The sequence below is a fragment of the Psittacula echo genome (genome assembly GCF_963264785.1).
Source record: "Psittacula echo genome assembly, chromosome: 3".
NCBI classification, from domain to species: Eukaryota; Metazoa; Chordata; class Aves; order Psittaciformes; family Psittacidae; genus Psittacula; species Psittacula echo.
In genome coordinates, this window is record NC_137736.1 from 46,111,799 (window position 1) to 46,125,995 (window position 14,197).

The 14,197-nt window shown below is 38.6% G+C and overlaps 1 protein-coding gene across 1 annotated transcript in view; it reads left to right on the forward strand.

Annotated features, from left to right (window-relative positions):
- The window catches only part of MAP7D2 (MAP7 domain containing 2), a gene marked incomplete at both ends in the record, with an annotated part of 73,467 nt that extends 59,491 nt beyond the window's left edge, over positions 1 to 13,976 (forward strand). The window contains 8 exons of the mRNA XM_080614177.1: positions 7,347 to 7,579; positions 7,956 to 8,082; positions 9,246 to 9,450; positions 9,594 to 9,698; positions 10,935 to 10,988; positions 11,630 to 11,708; positions 12,394 to 12,580; positions 13,727 to 13,976. Of these exons, the coding sequence (XP_080470303.1) occupies positions 7,347 to 7,579; positions 7,956 to 8,082; positions 9,246 to 9,450; positions 9,594 to 9,698; positions 10,935 to 10,988; positions 11,630 to 11,708; positions 12,394 to 12,580; positions 13,727 to 13,976 (1,240 nt within the window). The remainder of the gene's footprint in view (positions 1 to 7,346; positions 7,580 to 7,955; positions 8,083 to 9,245; positions 9,451 to 9,593; positions 9,699 to 10,934; positions 10,989 to 11,629; positions 11,709 to 12,393; positions 12,581 to 13,726) is intronic.
- Positions 13,977 to 14,197: the final 221 nt, after the last annotated feature.

A 14,197-nucleotide genomic window follows, 5' to 3' on the forward strand; every position in this document is an offset into this window, starting at 1 on the left:
TTTTTTGGTTTTTTGTATTTTGGTTTTAAGTTTTTTTTGTTTTAATGCAGAGTTTGTGTACCTATAGCATATACGGGCTTACTAGCAATTGAGTGGCATTTTTCAGGTGGCTTTTGCAGACACTCAAAACTGTAGTCCGTGTACCAACCTTTCAACTCACAAGTCTAAGCAAATATCTCTTCAGCTTTCTTAGAACAGGATATTAAGTCTTGCTCAAATGCAGAAGTATGCTAAAGTAGTCATGGTGTAGTAGTTGTCTGATATTTTTGTTTGGTTGGTTTTGTTTTTTCCTTTCCCCAGAACCCTGTCCATGGGTCCCACTTCTGTCTTGAAATTTATCTCCTTTTGTCTGATTTTTATTCTTTTTAAGTCTGAACCTGCCCATGTTCTGAGCTAGTCTTTGAGCACCTTTCTGACACATTTTTTTCTGCTTCGAAACCTAGCTGGTGTTTTCTGTTTCAGCTCTGACTGCATAGTCTTTTAACAGAGGATGATATTGTGTGTGAATCTGGTGTCAGGCAAAATACAGAAAACCATCTGACTCTGGGCATTCTTTCTGTTTTAGACAACCCCTTGCATGCAACTGGGAAATTGCAGTTCTTGGTTCATAATGTAAGGCTAAGAATTCTCAAATATATTTATATATAATAATGTCATCAGGTTCTGAATTATGTAAATTCAGAAAAAAATAGAATGATACAGTATGTTAATGGCAGTCAGCTTCTTTTCCGTTGCAGTTTTGAGCAGGGCATTCCAAAATGTATAGAGAAAAGTTTGAGCTATAAAAATGTGTCTTATTCTGTAAGTACTGCTATTCCCTGTTCAGAATGCATCTTTTGGTTCACTTAGCCAGTATAAAAGACATACCAAGAGATATTCAGTTAAAAAAAAATGATTGCCTGGAGAAGAGAAGGCTGTGTGGAGACCTCATAGCAGCCTTCCAGTATCTGAAGGGGGCCTACAAGGATGCTGAAGAGGGACTCTTCATCAGGGACTGTAGTGACAGGACAAGGGGTAACGGGTTCAAACTTAAACAGGGGAAGTTTAGATTGGATCTAAGGAGGAAATTCTTTACTGAGAGGGTGGTGAGGCACTGGAATGGGTTGCCCAGGGAAGTTGTGAATGCTCCATCCTTGGCGGTGTTCAAGGCCAGGTTGGGTGAGGCCTTGGGTGATATGGTTTAGTGTGGGGTGTCCCTGCCCATGGCAGGGGGGTTGGAACGAGATGATCTAAAGGTCCTTTCCAACCCTAACTATTCTATGATTCTATGATTCTATGATTGGTGGGAAATGGGTAACTGAAAGTGAAGCAGTTTCTGATGGGCAGACATTGAAAAAGTTGGCATAGCTCATCATTGAGACATCAGGGGAGAAAATAGGAAAAGCTTTTGTGAAACAAACAGAAGTTTTAGTGCTTCATGAAAGAAGCATGCCCAGTCTTAATTTGTAGCACTTATTTCCATGGAAGGTTAGGCAAAGGTGGAGACTCTTTTCCCAGAGGTGCAAATTATGAGAACCTTCTTATAGTAGAATATTTTCATGCCTATAAAGAATATAAACTACTGTTTTTAGAGGAAGAAGCAGATGCTGCATGGAGGAATTAAGAAGCCTACTTGTGGGTTTCGCTGTGATTGTGAGCCACAGTAGTTATCCTTTTTTTTCTTCTTCCCTCCCTCTCTTTCTCAAGAGAATCTGATTCTGACCACTGCCTGAAATGTATTACTGAGTATTTAATCTTAACATGGCCCAATTAGAACACTCTCCTTGACCTTATGAGAGATACAGTGGATGGATTATTGCTGATTGCAGAAAGATTGTTTTGCTTGAGCACTCTTGAAACTTCTCCTCAGAAATTTAAAGTAAAATTTAAAAAGGCATTCTGATGACCATATTATATTATTATATAAAAGTGATACATTTCTTCATACAACTCAGATGCCAGCTGACGATCTGACTGGTCAATGGATTTAAATATAGGCAGTGAGGCTTTTGGAACCTTTGTTTAGATTGTTATAGTCTTACTTTTTAATTTAAAATTAACTGTGGAACTTACAGTTTTTAATGTGACTGAATATGTAGACAAATGCTCGTTCTTCTTGCAAACCTGACAGTCTTTTACAAGTTTAATCTTTCTCCTTCCAGCACACCATATGGCCAAAAAAATATCCTGGAAGAAATAAGAACACATATTGTATGGCATTAGTAGTTAGTGATCCTGCATAGCACCTTAACTTCAAAAGCTGTTGAGGAAAGAATCAAGTACAGCCAGTGCTTTAAATTATAATTAGCTGTATGCCTTTTTCTTAAAAATATGTGGCTTGACATTTCTTGGCATTGTTCTAGGTACTAGTTCTTCACAGTCATCTTGTTTTGTGTTGTAGTTGCTTATCTTCTTTATATATTATTTCATTCATTATTAATTTAAAAACTCTTTTTATCATGGTAAAGTAACTGAAACAGGCTCAAACAAGATAATAAAACTTCAACCTAAAGAGAGACAGTGATTGATGTAAGGATAGATTTGCAGTAATACGTCAATAAAATACAAGTGTTTGAAGGTACAAATTTTACTGAGAAATAAAAACAGATCAGCCCAAAAATATAATATCCAGAAAAAAATGAGTGAACAAATATGAACCTAAAAAGGAGAAAAGAGGGGAAAAGTAGCAATATGATGAGCTATACTTAAAAGCAAGAAAGGAATTAAAAGCTTGAAGATATTTGAAAAAGTGAATATATCATGAAATGTTGCACAAGAAAGAAACCAAAAATTTTTGCTTTGAATTCAGTGTGGATCAGCTGACAAAGGTGAAAGTTAATGGATTAGAGAGCTGGGAAAATTGAGAAATTATCTTTTATTTCTACAATTGCTATTGGATACTGATTGTATAAAGTGGTCCTGTTCTTCAGATCTTTCACAAGATCAATAATACCATATTTTGTTAATTTTTTTCTGATGCTTCGTCTTCAAATATCTATATATTAATCAGATTATTCTTGCAGTATCCCTCAGAGAATAGGTAAGTGTCCTATCTTATGGATCGGCAAAGCAATAAAGCCTGTGTCCTTCACAGGTCTTCGGGTGATTTCCCTTTGAAATCAATGGGACATGAGTGAATCAAGGAAGCAGGATTTAGTCTTAAGTGACTTCAGATAAGCTATACTATAAGCCAGTGAATAAAAATGGAATGTTCAGTGTTACACTTTTTTGCTAAAGCGTTACCTCACATGAGAAGGAGAAAGGGGCAAAAAGTTACTTATTAGAAAGGTGTCTATGTGTGGTGAATTCCTCACAGAAGTAGCTGCTATGTTCTGCAGTGACCTAGTTTTAGATTGTATTTAGATTATTATTTGATATGTGCTGCATTTACTACTCTTGATCTTTGTTTTGCCCTGAAGAGATAAAAACAATGGGGAGAATATTGGATCAAGACTATTTTGATTTTTTCAGCAGGTAGCCAGAGAATGGGACAATTAAAGATTTTGAAAACATCCATAATAATGCAGCTATCAAAATAACTATCCTATAGACTTATGCTGAGTTTGTGCTGTTAGGAAGTGTAAGAGGAAAATTAGTCTATTCCTGGCTAGAAAGGATCAAAACTAAAAGTGAAAGAAAACTGCTTTTGAGAAAATACTACAGGTAGCAGAGCAGGAGAACCCAGTACCAATACCCAATGCCCAATACCCCAGTAGAGAGCCCAGGAATAGCTTTTGATCAGAGGAATCTCAGAAAGCAGTGTTGAGAACATGCTAGTGCTTCGTGTGGTTTTAGCAGAGCTTTTCTTGAATTAAGAGAGAGAGGAAAAAAAAAAAAAAGCAGCTCTGGCATTGCTGCAGATTTCTGATTTACAGTCAGTCTTCTGAACTGCTGTAACCAGTGGCTTTTCAAGACAGCATGCTGTTCTCTCCCTTGCTGTTTGTGGACAAAATAGGATGTGACCTCTGTACTTTGTTTTCTCTGCCGTAGCAAAAGTAAGTTCAGACCCTGCCTTGTGCTCTTCCTGAGACATTCTTTTGCATCCTTCTTTTAGTGAAGTAAGAACCCTTGTGATTTAAGGACCAGTTGGTCCTCAGATCTGATAGAGGTTCTTTGAAATGCACATAGAGGTCATGATGAGAATGGCTTCTTACAAGCTGCTGCCCCCCTGTCAACACAGGCCACTTAGGTGAGAAAACAAAGACCTCCTGGAGGGAGGAGGATGTTTCCTGTATTTGTGTTCTCTTGTAAAATCCAGCTACTGAGATGAGTGAACTTTCAGGCACTAACATGCTGCCACTTCTTGGGCTTTGGCAATTTGTCATCTTAATTCTTTGTTCCTCATCACCACACTTCTGTGTTCCCACATTCTTACAAGGGTTTCATAACATCCCTTTCCTTTTCTCCCAAGGCAAAAATGAAACAATTTCTAACCTAAGCAGACTCCTATGCAAGTGTGTATACATTTTCCCTTAATAATCCTGGTTTTCTGTCTTCACAATTAAGTTTGGCCCTTTCTGGTGAAAAGTTGGATCATTTAAATACTACCAGGAGGAGTGTTTTTTCTAGTAACAATTCTGCCTGTGTTAAAGATGCTACATTGACAATGTTTTAAATACAAAAGGGAAAACAGTGTTCATTTAATTTCTGGTGCAACAGGTAAGTTGTACAGCCAGTCTGCTCTAATTCCTATTCAGTGCAAGATGCATAACTCTCATGACTAGACTTCTTCCTGCCCACCTCTTTAATGTGATTGTCATGTCTTTATTAGAGAACAATTCTGTGCTAATACTGAAAATGATTCAGCCTTAGTTATTAGCCTGTTTTGCTCCTCTTGTCACAACAAGTTAAATAAAAAGCGTTACAAGGGATGTGTGGTGAAGTTGGAAATATAAACCAAAGACAGCAAGAAGGGACTATGTTTTGAAGAAGTGTCAGATTAGTAAGAAAAAAGTTGTTTGGTTTTTATTTACACATTATATTTTTATGAAACGCAGTTGGAAATTATTGTAATGGTGAAGCACAAACAAATCTACTTATGTAGGTGGGGCCTTAAATTCTCTGCCTTTGTTTTTTGGAGGGCCTGGGAATCCAGCTGTATTCTGAAAAGAAAACTAAAGACAGTGCTAAAACCAGGTTTGTTCAACACCAACCAATCTCACTGACTTCTCCCATTGCTGTTTCTACAAGACCTGGGGACAGACTTGCCTGTCCACATCCTCCAAGGCCTGTTTCTGTCAGGCTGCCTTGCAAGGCAGGGTGAGCCAGAAGCCAAGGGTGGCAGCAGGGCAGACAAGGACAGGAACCTCACCCAGAGGGCCCCATCCCACAGCAGACAAAAGAAGTGACCAGGGCAGGTCTGATGATGGTAACCAGGGTCAGACAAGAATCCAGTGATAGTCAGCAAAGCCCTTACTGAGGCAGGTCCAAGGACAGGGCAGGATCAGCAGGTTAAGAGACCAGGAACAGGCTTACCTACAGTTTAGCTCAGGCAAGGACTGAAGACGAAGACCTGAGCTGACAGGGAGCTCCTAGGCCTGCAGGCAGAGGGTACCTGAGCTGAACTTCAAATTTACTTGAGTGCTACTGTTCTACCAACCCAAGGGCTTTTGAAGTCTGATGGCTCTTCAGTGGGAGTAAGAAAGTACCGGTGGTGCAATACTCTGCAGTCTTCCTGCCCTCAAACCACCAGCTCTGAATGAGCTTCCGATACTCTGGTATCTCAGCCTCTTTCAAATGCAGCATAATATGGTGGCAAATAACCCTTTCTTCTCCTGAATTCATGAATTTCTGTGGAGTTGAAAGACATTTAATTTTTATTGTCTACTCTGTGATGCAAATGTTGTTCAGGTTATAATAGTCTCTGGCCATACAATGCTATAGTTAGAGCTGTACAAAACTTGCCACTCCAGTCCATTAATTTTTAGCCATTGTCCATGTTTTTCATGCCTGTGGTCTGCCAGAATGAGCGTACAGTCCAGAAAGCATGTTATAGTATATGAAACTCCATATTGTGTAGATGAAACAGGAAACAGCCTCAAGCTGCACCAGGGGAGGTATAGATTGGATATTAGGAAATATTTCTTTAACGAAAGGGTAGTCAGGCATTGGAGCAGGCTGCCCAGGGAAGTGGTGGAATCACCATCCCTGAAAGTGTTCAGAAACTGTGTAGATGAGGCCCTCAGTGGTATGGTTTAGTGGTGACCTTTGGCAGCCCTGGAGTAACGGCTGGACTTGATGATCGATTGTAAGGATCTTTTCCAACCTAGTTGATTCTATGATTATATGCAAAAAGTGATAAGGGGTAATACATTTGTATCACAATTGCATATCCATAAGGAAACTTAAAACTACATGTGTAACGTTCACTTTAATGTAGGATTGTTTATTCTAATGGGACTCACATAAATCATTATTTTAAGATTGTAATCTCTTTCATTCCATACTACTTAGTTCCACAGCCCAGCCTTTCTTAATGTTACAAGTATTTAGTGCTCATTACTGGTGTTACATAAATAATAAATGGTGTTTGAGTGTAGTTTTATGTTTCCTGGTAATCTGTTCTCTTTAATGTGCATCTGTTTTCAGTGAATATCAAATATCTTTGCCCTTCTGCTTTCCCAGGACTGACTTCAGGGTTGTTATTTCACCTGTGGTGCGCAGCAGCCGAATGAGCAATTGGCTGCATTGTTGCTGTGCATTGCCATCATTACAAGTGCAGCTCTGTAGAAGGTTGCAGGGGCTGATTTTTGAGCATTGAGCCTGTGGTGTTGGTGCTGATGAAAGCACTAACTGAAACAGCAGAACTGACTGTACAATGATTTGGTCAGTTCTGTCTCTTTTTGTGGTACCCAGCTTTACCTTTGTACGCAGTAGTATTTGGTGCTGTTTTGGAAAATCAGATACTATTAGAAAAAGACTGTGCTTGACAAAATCATAGTCAGATGAAAGCAGAACATTGCAACTCATAGTAATTTCTGCAGACAGAAAGCAGCCATAACTTTGCTTTAAATGTTGAGAAGGGCTGTTGAATACAATAATATTCACAAAATTGTTATGAAATGGCTGTTGCTAAAATAATTGGTTTAAGTAGTTTATGATTTCATATCTCTTGCCTACAACTTGGACAAGTAGCATTGGACTTTTAAAACGAGAATTCTCTGTAATCTTCTGCACTTGCATGCCAGTTCCCTCCATTTCAGGTTCCCATTGCTTGCATCCAGATAGTTTCTATGCAGTGTTGTGCAAAACAGCTGATACTCCTATGTAGACAAAGACAAGAGAGAGGAATGGTACATGTAATGATGGAGTTTGATTCCTAGCTGTGTAACATATGGGCTGCTTTGATTTTTGTTTTCCCTCATCAGGATAGTTGCAAAGACTTATCCTCAGTCTCCTAAAAACACTAAACAATATCCAGCTTCTCCTGTGAAGCATCGTGCCACTTCTAATCTCAACCAGGAAACTCCTAAAAAGAAAGCAGACAAGGAGAAAGAAAATGTCAGTCATCCAAAATCCCCAGGAGCACACACTGATGAGGCAGGCCAGGTGGCTTCTGAGAAACATGTCCCTTCTGCAGGAAAGACTGAAAATGTTGAAGGTGAGTCTTACTGCTAGAATATATTGCAAGACATCATGGGTCCGTGAGGCTTTTAAACAGTGATGACATGTTCCTTTCATGAAGCCGCTCAGTCATAGGGTCATGAGAGTGTGTAGAAGTAGATACTGTAACCAGTAAATGGATAGCGTTCACCAGGGTTACGCATGCATGAAAACCTCGTTGTTAATGACGATGTGAACATGCTGAAATCCAGGGATGCCCTTACCTATCCCATATTTGCTGAGGTGTGCTTTGGAATGCAAGGGTGTCGTACTAGCGTGAACCAGGTCCGTTTCAGCATCTGTGTGAATGTGGATGTTCTGGGCACTCTCTTTGTTCCCTGCCTAACTTTCCACCTGTGGTTGTCATCTCTTAGGGAAGATCACGGTAGGAACAACTGATGCAGAAGAAGCAGCAAAAATTCTAGCTGAAAAAAGACGACAGGCCCGCCTGCAAAAAGAGCGAGAAGAAAGAGAGAGACAGGAGAGAGAAGAACGGGAGAGGTAGCTCTTGATTTGTGAAAATTATTATCTTAATAATTTAACCTGTATCACTGAAGATGCTTGAAACTGTGGTAGTTTTAGAATCAATGTGGGAGTTTGCATGTAAGTGTTGTTTTTCAACTCAGACTCATAATTCATTAGTGTCTTTTGCAGTCTTTATGACTAGTGAAGTTAGAAAATAATAATTTGGCCTCTTTAAGAAGCCTGAATAAACTATTACTCATCCAAATACTTCACCAGTGTCTTCACCAATGTCTACACTGTAGTGTGGACATTGTATCATTCAACAAATCAACCTGCTCAACTCTGTGATAGGCAGTTGAAGGCTTTTACTGTGGGCATAATGAAGATTGCTGTGTCTAAGTAGTGAAATTCTGTCTCTGTTCTGGGAGCAAGCTTTTAGGGTGCTTTCTGCGTGGGATACTTGTTGCAAGTGTCAACAGATCATGCCCTTCCTTTAGGTCCTTAATGTAAATCACTAACTCTGCATGTCTAAATTCAGCTTTGTCTGTTCTATTGAAAACATGGGGGCGGGGATCACCAGTGCCTGCAGGTTTGGCACTGAACCCCTGATATGCAAGGATAAGAATGATCACTTGTCAAAACAGCTCTGGCATGTGGTGACAAAGGAGCATGGTGTCCCCCAGTGGGGCACGGAACAATACAGGTAGAATTTAGACCCACTCTTCCTAATGCACCACTTTGTTTTGTGGACTTTGTTTTCTGCTACTCATCCAGTCTGTTAATCTTCAGCTAAAACAAAGGAAAAAAGTACGTGCTTATCTATAGATACCTGCATTCAGGTTGTGAAGCACAGGGAAAGAAGGATGGTTTTATTATTGAAACTTTCTTTTATTCTTGAAGCTGTAATTCAAATTAGAATGGAAATGTTTTCTTTTTTCTGGGTCACACCTGGTTTTTGAAGGGAAATTATAATTTTAATGAAATATTTTAGGCAGTGAAAATAAGATTGGAATAAAAGCTTGATAGCAACCTGAATTCTGAGTATGTGCTCAAACTCCTTGCTGTATCTTGGCATTTTTTCATGAAAATATGTGCTGATGCATATATTGTCAGTTCCTGCTGATTGTGTGCCATACATACAATAGAATTCATGCTAAACAAGATTTTGCCTTTTAAACATGCTGTTACATTTTTTGCAGGCTTGAAAGAGAAGAACAGAAAAGAAAGGCAGAAGAAGAAAGACTTCGTCTAGAGGAAGAAGCTCGTAAGAAGGAAGAGGAAAGAAAATGTGAGGAAGAAGCAGCTAGGAAAAAGGCAGAAGAGGAAGCCAGAAAAAGAGCTGAGGAAGAACAAATGCTAAAGGAAAGGCAAGAAAAAGAGCTCCAGGCCAAACTTGAGAAACAGGTACCATCTCAAATACAAATGTGAAACTTTATATATATATATATGTATGTATACATATATTTATATATACACATACTTTATAGCATCTGGTAATATGCCTGAAATAAATAATGGCCCTGTCATATTTTACACATTTTTGTTAGAGGGAAGAAGCAGAAATCAAAGCCCGTGAGGCAGCTGAGCAGCTTCGTCTTGAAAGGGAGCAAATCATGCAGCAAATTGAGCAAGAAAGACTGGAGCGGAAGAAGGTAGATACTTGCTTCTCAAGATAATTATTTCATTTCTTGTTTAAACACATAACCCAGGAAGTACCCAATAGTTTCTAGAAATAATAATCTGGATGGATGTTTATGCATAACTTAGTATTTGCTACTTGCATGTTAGGGGAACATGGACATCAAGATTTGTTACAAAGTGGAGTTGCCTGAGGCAAATGGTTTTCTACTAGGCACTGAACAAACACAGAATTAGCCTCTACCCACAAGGTTAAATGCCTGAGACAAACAGAGAATGGCATGCGAAGGCAAACCTCGATTGCCGCCCAACCCAGAACATCACAGACTACTGAGGAACATAACTTTGTTTTAAAACTTACTCAACAAAAGCTCCCTGTCATTAATGGAGAAAGTTAATGTGATTAACAAACAGGTTTTCTCCCACCTGGCTTGTCTCTTAATTGTATTATGCAGAGGCAGCAGGGCTGTCTGGCCACCACAAGGAAATGGCTGGAGCTGCATAAATTAGCTTTATCTACAGCTCTGTTAGAAAAGAGAGAACAGCTGCAGAACCTCTGTCTGGTTATAAGAAGGTCATCTTTCCATATATGTTATTCCAATATGTTATTTCATATTCCAGCTGTTTACTGCTGAGCTGAAGGCATGTTGCAGTTGCAGATTAGAATACCAAACCAAAATGTTTTTAAATCTGAAATAGTTTCCTTTCACAGTAGTGCAAAGAGACAAGATTTGTTGGGAAGGTTTTTCATTTTTAAATGAACAAAGAAGAAAAAAAGGAAGTATTTTAGGGTAATGCCTTCTGCATTTCCGGCAAGAATAATGTCAGGGATTTCATTTTACTCCTCCATTCCAAGGCACCTGTTTTTTAAAGGAACTACTTGGAAAAACAACTAGATGAAAATAATAGCTGTCGGTTTTCAATAAATGTCTTGTTCAGATCTGAGCACAACTTGTAACTGCAAGCACCTGGTATTAAAATGTTTGTCTCTAAATTGCATCTACTGAGAAAGTCATGTTCTGTGAGATCTGAGATAGGAAAGCCAGCTCCCAGGTGTTTTCTACCTTTTGTTTTCTGTTTTTTCTTATTTATTCTCACTTTTTCAAGACAGGCAGGGATGAGGTCATGGCAGTAGAGAAAAGGTTTTCTTTTTCTTCTTTTTTTCCTTTTTTTTTTTTTTTTTTTTCCCCTCCATTATCAGTCTCTGGCATCCTCTGCCTTCTCATTCTCCAATTTATTCTGATTTCTAGAGAATAGATGAAATAATGAAGAGAACAAGGAGGAGTGAAACACCAGAAATAAAGGTATGAAACAGTGTGTGTTTCAAGGTTTGTTTTGGTTTATTACCAATATGTAAAAATTAAACTCTAGCGTATTTCTGTGTTACTAGGTATACTTACCTACACTCTATACCTAAATTTTAGTTGCATTTCAAACAGAATGACAGTGTCTCAGTAGTTGTGTCAGTTATTTTGGGCTGCTGCTACAGAAACAGCTTTATGCAACTGTTACAGACTTACCTTCCTCACTGTTAGAAAGGTGTCAAGAGCTCATTCCTGGATGTTGGAGCTGTAATTTGCTGCTGTGATGCATATTTTCCTTCTTTGAACCAGGCAATGAATTAGTTACTGAGCTATCATGTTAAGTCTGCCAGGAATGTAGGACTGAGAACGAGGCAATTGTGTACAGCTTGAAAGTGATGGTCAGGTTTTCAACTAAGGAAACTGTTTATTTGGTTGCTTTCAGAGAATGTTTCTTTTTTACGTTAAAAATAAATAAATAAAATCCTATGCCTAATTAAAAAGGAAAAAGAAAATCCTCTCTTGCTGTCAGTGACATTTAACCACCCCGTGGCCCTGGGCAGTCTCACAAGTTTTGAATCCAATCAGTTCTATGAAGGTTAGTCCTTCATCCTTCATACAGTTGACTCATTGCTTGATTACAGAAGGAAGAGACAAAACCGGAGGTACCATCAACTTTGAATGTGGAAAGGCAACCAAAGGCCCTTGTTCTCAACCAGCCAGGTGAAAATTGCCATATTTTTTGACCTGTTTTCACAGTTAGTTGTCTTCAGAGTTTTGTAATCTCAGGCAGAGCACTGTGTCTTATTGCAGATTCTTTGCTTTCATCTCGAAAAGAACAACTACTTTTTCATTAGTGACAAATGTTAGAAAATAAAGACTTTGCTTTGTTTTGCCACTTAAGCAGAAGAAAGTTTCTTCTCCATTTCGGTACCTGACATAGCACTTCTGTAAATGAGAAGTTCCAATTTGCCAATAGATTTGGTTGCTGCAATCTGCTTTCATGTTTTGTAGGTAGAAAATATTTGCACACAGCCAAGCTTGAAAGGTTTTTATAGCATTGCTGTAAATCTTACATTTAATTTGACCTTACAGAAATAGCATATGTATTCAAAGAATTATTAAATAAAATATACATATCTGGCATTTATGTATATTTTGTTTGCTTCCCCAGACAAAGTCTTTTAGTAGATGATATAAAAGATAAAACATTCTCTTCCTATTTATCCAAATATAAATGAGTGGAAAAGAGAATTGACAGTATCATATGATGAGTCGTAGATGAATCCTGCTGCATTGTCAATCTTCCTTTCTACTTGATCTATAACTTAAAAGCATTTGTGATTTGTTTTTTAACTATTTAAATAACGAAGTTGCTCCTGTCATAATTTCTAACCTTTTTTTATAGAGATGAATGGATTGGCAACCTGCCTGAAAAATACAAGTTTAGAAAGCGCTGCCCCTGTAATCCCTTCCCAAGATGTAGTTGCTAATGGATTAAAGTCAGCCCCAGGACTTATTCAGCTGGAAGCTGTTAATGGGAAGTCTAACAGCATGGAAGATTCAATGGATGAGGTTCAGTCCATGGACGTGAGGTACAGACCATGTCTACCAATACAAATCATGGAATTCATGTTAGACATACACAAAGTTTTCTGTTTCATTTGTTAATACTTAACTGCTTTACTTCTCACCTGCTTCACAGTGTGGCAGTCAGGTGTCCGCTGTGGTGTACTCCAGTCCTGTCAGGATGCGAATGAGTCAACAGAACCTCATTTCACTCACATATTTGGTGCAGGGTGGGAGGCTCTGAAATCATTCTGTAGTCCTTCCTTAGAGATTCCATACAAATTTGCCCAGACCTCTCAGATTGTTGTATGAAAGTAGCTACTGTAAATAGCGTTCTGGTATCACCATTTGTTTACTTGTCTCAAGACTGCATAGCTACGATTCACGAACTTTTCTCCCTCCATACAAACAGAATAATGAAAATATGAATTTAAAATTTTCAGCACTTAACTGGAACAGATGTATAGAAATCAGTAAATAACTTTGTATTAAATACTGTTGGATTTTGATGGAAGAACTTTCAGGAAAGAGGGAAGTTGATAATTTAAGGCTGCAACAGGAGAGTTAGCTCTGAATTTTAAATATTTATCTGATTTTTCCTTAATGAGTAAGCTGACTGAACCTCTCATAGTTTCAGTATTTCCAGTAAATATGCATAAATACATAAGAAATGCCCTACTGACACACTCCAGAAGTCCATATAGCTCGTTATTTGGTCTCAGAGAGTATCAGTAGGAAAAACTAGTTAGGGATATCACCTGCGCCCACCACTTCTGCAATCCAAGACCACACAGAAGTATTATATTAGGGATGTTGGAAGGGTACAGCTCTGACTTGGCCACTGATGGCTGTGTTGCCCACATGTTTATCCAACTCTTTTTTTCAACCTGCTGATAATGTCTGCATCCAGGACTTCATCTGTCAACAAGGTGACTCCCACAGCTACCATAAACCTTAATCTTTAAGGAATATAGATTAAGAATGGCCTTCCATCCTAAACAGGGCAACTTCTTTTTGTTTGGACAGGGATGTATTCTAGGTAAAGGCTTGTGGCAGCTGACCTTAAAATAAGTGGTAGTTTTTGAGCAGTCAGAAGATCAGTTTGATTGTTGCTCAATGAAAAGTTGCACACCTCTTATTCTCCATCTTCCTTTCATTTATCTTCTTTATAGCCCAGTTTCAAAAGAAGAACTAATCTCTATCCCTGAATATTCACCCATGAATGAACTCATGCCTGGTGTTTCTTTGGATGAGAATGGGACAAGTAATGCCAAGGCTCTTGAAGATCTCTTGGATTTCACAGGCCAAGCTACGTACTCCAAGATGTCCAGTGATACCATTAGCCTAGATGACTGTAACAAAAACTTGATTGAGGGATTTAACAGTCCAGGACAGGAAAATACACTTAATTCTATCTGTTGACAACCTCTCTTTTCAGCAGAACAGATAAAGGTACAGTACAGTGATAAGTATCTTAGATGTGATAAATTGCTGTGATTACTTATGAGCTTCCCAGAAAAATACAGCATTTGTAAACAGCATATGTGGAGAGAGAAAGAAAGCTGGTCTCCTAGATATTTAAATGCAGTGTAATCTTTCATATTTGCAGCTCTCTGTAAACTGGCATCATATGCAAACTGAGC